This window comes from Pyrgilauda ruficollis, unplaced genomic scaffold (assembly GCF_017590135.1).
Source record: "Pyrgilauda ruficollis isolate IOZ18807 unplaced genomic scaffold, ASM1759013v1 scaffold911, whole genome shotgun sequence".
NCBI lineage: Eukaryota > Metazoa > Chordata > Aves > Passeriformes > Passeridae > Pyrgilauda > Pyrgilauda ruficollis.
The window spans coordinates 1-5,461 of record NW_024531167.1 but is presented as its reverse complement, the minus strand read 5'-3'; the positions used below and the strand labels follow the sequence as shown (position 1 = coordinate 5,461).

The following is a 5,461-nucleotide window of genomic DNA, read 5'->3' as shown; positions in this document are numbered from 1 at the left end:
CCAGGAGGTCACCTGGATCAGGTGGTGTCCTGATCCCAATCTCGATCCCAAATCCTGATCCTAAATCCCGTATCCCGAATCCCAATGCCAATCCCAAATCCCCAGTCCCATATCCTGATCCCATGCCTGATGCCAATCCCAAATCCTGATCCCAAATCCCCATGTCATTCCTGCTCCCAAATCCTGATCCCATTCCCAAATCCCGATGCCATTCCTGCTCCCAAATCCTGATCCCATTCCCAAATCCCGATGCCATTCCTGCTCCCAAATCCTGATCCCATTCCCAAATCCCGATGCCATTCCTGCTCCCAAATCCTGATCCCATTCCCAAATCCCGATGCCATTCCTGCTCCCAAATCCTGATCCCATGCCCAAATCCCGATGGCATTCCTGATCCCAAATCCTGGTCCCATTCCCAAATCCCGGTGCCATTCCTGATCCCAAATCCTGATCCCATTCCCAAATCCCGATGGCATTCCTGATCCCAAATCCTGATCCCATTCCCAAATCCCGATGCCATTCCTGCTCCCAAATCCTGATCCCATTCCCAAATCCCGATGCCATTCCTGATCCCAAGTCACAAATCTTGATCCCATTCCCAAAACTCGATGTCATTCCTGATCCAAAATCCCAGTGCCAGTTCCTATCCCAGATCCCAAATCCAAATCCCAAATCTTGATGCCATTCCTGATCCCAAATCACAAATCTGGGTCCTGATCCGAATCCCCAATCCTGATGCCAATCCATCCCATGCCCAAATCCCCAAATCCCAATGCCATTCCAAATCCCGATGCCATTCCTGATCCCAAATCCTGATGCCATTCCAAATCCCGATACCATTCCTGATCCCAAGTCACAAATCTTGATCCTGATGCCATTCCTGATCCCAAATCCTGATGCCAATCCCAAATCCCAGTGCCATTCCAAATCCCGATGCCATTCCTGATCCCAAGTCACAAATCTTGATCCCGATGCCATTCCCAAATCCCGATGCCATTCCCAATCCCCAGTCCTGATGCCAATCCCAAATCCCAGTGCCGTTCCAAATCCCGGTGCCATTCCTGATCCCAAATCCTGATGCCAATCCCAAATCCCGATGCCATTCCTGATCCCAAGTCACAAATCTTGATCCTGATGCCATTCCTGATCCCAAATCCTGATGCCAATCCCAAATCCCAGTGCCATTCCAAATCCCGATGCCATTCCTGATCCCAAGTCACAAATCTTGATCCCGATGCCATTCCCAAATCCCAACCCCAAATCCCGACCCCAAATCCCCAAATCCCGACCCCAAATCCCAAATCCTGACCCCAAATCCCCAAATCCCGATCCCAAACCCCGTTCCCGGCGGGGCTCACCGGGCGCCGGGGCACTGCACCCCTCGGGACACGGGCGCGGCCCTGCCCAGTGCCCGCAGCAGCCCCATCTGCTGCCAAAGCCAATCCCAAATCCCAAATCCCGACCCCAAATCCCCAAATATCCCCAAATCCCGACCCCAAACCCCGTTCCCGGCGGGGCTCACCGGGCGCCGGGGCACTGCACCCCTCGGGACACGGGCGCGGCCCTGCCCAGCCGCGCCAGCGCCCGCAGCAGCCCCATCTGCTGCCGGATGGAATGGTCCAGGTTGACGGTGACGCCGAGCAGCTGCCGCGCCTCGCCGGCGCCGAAGGGGAAATCCCGCGCCAGGAAGGCCTGGAAGAGCTCGGGGTCGCCGTCCAGGCTCAGCACCTTGCCCAGCGGCTGCCGCAGCGCGCTCAGCTCGCCGGCGTGCTCCTGGAAGACGCTCCAGAGCGATTTCTCCGAGCCGCCCGGTGCCGCCGCGCCCTGCCCGGCGTCCTCCAGGCACTGCAGCGTCCAGCTGAGGCGGCAGGGCCAGCGGTCGGCCAGCACCACCCAGGCGGCCGCGGCGCGCGGCGACGGCACGGCGGCGGCGCCGCCGGCGCGGTGCAGCAGCAGCCGCAGCGTGATGGGGATGGTGTTGACGATGCGCCGGACGTTGGCGCCGTTCTCCGGCAGGTAGCGGCTCAAAACGTCGGAACCGTCGTGGAGGCACCGGAACGCCTCGTGGATCCACGCCACCGCCTCGGAATCCGCCTCCTTCCAGCTGGGCGCCTCCGGAACGCCGCCGCGGCAGCAGCCACCGCGGGTTTTGGCGACGTTGCCGGCGATGATGCGGTACATGAGGTCCTCGCGCGTCTGGATGGCGGCGGCCACGCTGCGCAGGCGGGAGCGGGCGCCCATCTCGGGGATGGAGAAGGGCAGCGTGACGGCGCGGTTCAGGTACAGGTAGCCATTGTCCGCCAGCCCCTTCATGCAGCCCGTCTGCTCCAGGCACGGCACGATGACGCTGGGGTCCACGGCCAGCAGGAAGATGAAGGGCGCGTTGGCGTCCGACAGCAGCGTGGCCATGGCGTTGAAGACTCCGGCCACTTTCTCCGGGTAGCAGAGGTCCAGGCTGGTGATCTCCAGCACCACGCGGAGCCGCCGGCGCTCGAAGACTTCCATGAAAGCCAAATAATCCACCAAGACCTCCACCTCGTCGCGGATCTTGCTCATGAAACCCAACTGCCCGGCGAACCTGTCGCTGTTGGTCAAGCGCTCGATCTTCTTCTTCTCGCTGACCAGGAAGTTCTTGAGGATGGACAAGGCGCCCAGCACCAGCGAGGAGCCCGACAGCGAGGCCACGGCGCTGCCCACCACCTTGAGGGCGTGGTGGTCCTTGATGCCCGGCACCAACAGGGCCACCAGGAGGATGGCGATGCCCACGGCCAGCACCAGCAGCAGCCCCCAGAGCCGCAGGCAGGTCCCTTTCTTCAGGACCCACTCGCGCTGCGAGAAGCCGGAGGCGAAGCGCGGCCGCGAGCCCAGCACGTGGAAGACGCTGAGCGGCAAGGCGCCGAAGTGCTGCCGGACGTGGTGGCACAGCGTGGTCACCAGCCCCGCCCAGAGCTTGTCGCAGCCGGCGAACTCCCAGGCGCTGAAGCGGATGAAGATGAACTCCAGGTTCTTCCTCCGCAGGTGGCCCTCGGTCACCACGGGCTCGTAGAAGGCCAGGAGCCACAGGGCCTCCAGCAGGCCCCAGCCGTGGGGGCTGCGCGGCTTGCGGTGGCCCCGGCGCAGCTCGGCGGCTTCGCGTTGGGCCATCTCCTCCCGCATGAAGGCTGGCAGCAAGAGTGGGGGTTGGGGTTTGGGGTGGTTTTTGGGGTTGGATTTGGTGTTTGGGGTGGGTGAGATTGGATAGGGTTGTGTTGAGTTGGGTTGGGTTGGATTGGGTTGAGTTGGGTTGGATTGTGTTGAGTTGGGTTGTGTTGGGTTGGGTTGGGTTGGATTGAGTTGGGTTGGGTTGTGTTGGGTTGGGTTGGGTTGGATTGAGTTGGGTTGGGTTGAGTTGGGTTGGATCGTATTGAGTTGGGTTGGGTTGAGTTGGATCGTATTGGGTTGGGTTGAATTGGGTTGGGTTGAGTTGGGTTGGGTTGGGTTGGGTTGAGTTGGATTGGGTTGAGTTGGGTTGGGTTGGGTTGGGTTGAGTTACTTTTGAGACAGAATGCATGGGATGAGTTGGGAGTTGGGATTTGGGATTTGGGATGGAATTTGGGACTCAGATATGATTTGGGATTTGGGATGGAATTTGGGACTCAGATATGATTTGGGATTTGGGATGGAATTTGGGACTCAGATATGATTTGGGATTTGGGATGGAATTTGGGACTGGGATGGGATTTGGGACTGGGATGAGATTTGAGACTGGGATGGGATTTGGGATTGAGATATGATTTGGGATTTGGGATGGAATTTGGGACTGGGATGGGATTTGGGACTGGGATGGAATTTGGTGTTGAATTAAGGATTGGCCTGGAATTTGGGACTGCGCTGAGACCCCAGACCTTCAGGAAACACCCCCAGGCACAGAAAACCCTAAATCCACTGCTCCCAATTCCCGAATTCCCACATTCCCGAATTCCCGGATTCCCGGATTCCCGAATTCCCGACCCACCGGTGACCTTGGCCAGCAGGGACTCCAGGCGGTGGCCGCAGGGCGCGTAGAAGCCGACGGTGACGGGCGTGGCCGTGTGGCACAGGGTGCGCGACAGGCAGCGGCAGTAGATGTCATCCTCCGTGGGGGGCTCTGGATTGGGATTGGGATTGGGATTGGGATTGGGATTTGGGATTTGGGGTTTGGGATTTGGGATTTGGGGTTTGGGGGTTTGGGATTTGGGGTTTGGGGTTTGGGGTTTGGGATTTGGGGTTTGGGGTTTGGGATCAGGATTTGGGGTTTGGGATTTGGGGTTTGGGGTTTGGGATCAGGATTTGGGGTTTGGGATTTGGGGTTTGGGATTGGGGATTTGGTGTTTGGGATCAGGATTTGGGATCAGGAATTTGGGATTAGGATTTGGTGTTTGGGATCAGGATTTAGAACCAGGATTTGGGATGGGGATCAGGGATTTGGGATGGGGATCAGGGATTTGGGATCAGGATTTGGGGTTTGGGATTTGGTGTTTGGGACCAGGATTTGAGACCAGGATTTGGGATTGGGATCAGGGATTTGGGATTGGGATTTTGTGTTTGGGATCAGGGATTTGGGACCAGGATTTGGGATCGGGATTTGGGATTGATTTGGGATTTGGGATTGGGACTGGGACAGGCAGCGGCAGTAGATGTCATCCTCCGTGGGGGGCTCTGGATTCGGGATTGGGATTGGGATTTGGGATTGGGGTTTGGGGTTTGGGGTTGGGTTTGGGGTTTGGGGTCTGGGGTTTGGGATTTGGGATTTGGGATTTGGGATTGGGACTGGGACAGGCAGCGGCAGTAGATGTCATCCTCCGTGGGGGGCTCTGGATTCGGGATTGGGATTGGGATTTGGGATTGGGGTTTGGGGTTTGGGGTTGGGTTTGGGGTTTGGGGTCTGGGGTTTGGGATTTGGGATTTGGGATTTGGGATTGGGACTGGGACAGGCAGCGGCAGTAGATGTCATCCTCCGTGGGGGGCTCTGGATTCGGGATTGGGATTGGGATTTGGGATTGGGGTTTGGGGTTTGGGGTTGGGTTTGGGGTTTGGGGTCTGGGGTTTGGGGTTTGGGATTGGGGTTTGGGGTTTGGGATTTGGGATTGGGATTGGGATTTGGGATTTGGGGATTGGGGTTTGCGGTTTGGGATTTGGGGTTTGGGGTTTGGGATTTGGGGTTTGGGGTTTGGGATTTGGGGTTTGGGGTTTGGGGATTCAGGGTTTGGGGTTTGGGGTTTGGGACTGGGACAGGCAGCGGCAGTAGATGTCATCCTCTGTCGGGGGCTCTGGATTTCGGATTTGGGATTGGGATTTAGGATCAGGGTTTGGGATTTGGGATCGGGGTTTGGGATTTGGTGTTTGGGAACAGGATTTGGGACCAGGATTTGGGATTGGGATCAGGGATTTGGGATTGGGATTTTGTGTTTGGGATCAGGGATTTGGGACCAGGATTTGGGAT

General features: G+C 57.9%; 1 protein-coding gene across 1 annotated transcript; it reads right to left on the bottom strand.

Annotated features, from left to right (window-relative positions):
- Positions 1-1,333: 1,333 nt before the first annotated feature.
- Positions 1,334-4,126, bottom strand: NKPD1 (NTPase KAP family P-loop domain containing 1; the record flags this gene model as incomplete). Its single annotated transcript, XM_041489280.1, has 2 exons — positions 1,334-3,161; positions 3,995-4,126. Coding segments are annotated over 2 exons (1,775 nt in total), but the record flags the coding sequence as incomplete, so codon positions are not given.
- Between the last annotated feature and the right edge of the window lie 1,335 nt (positions 4,127-5,461).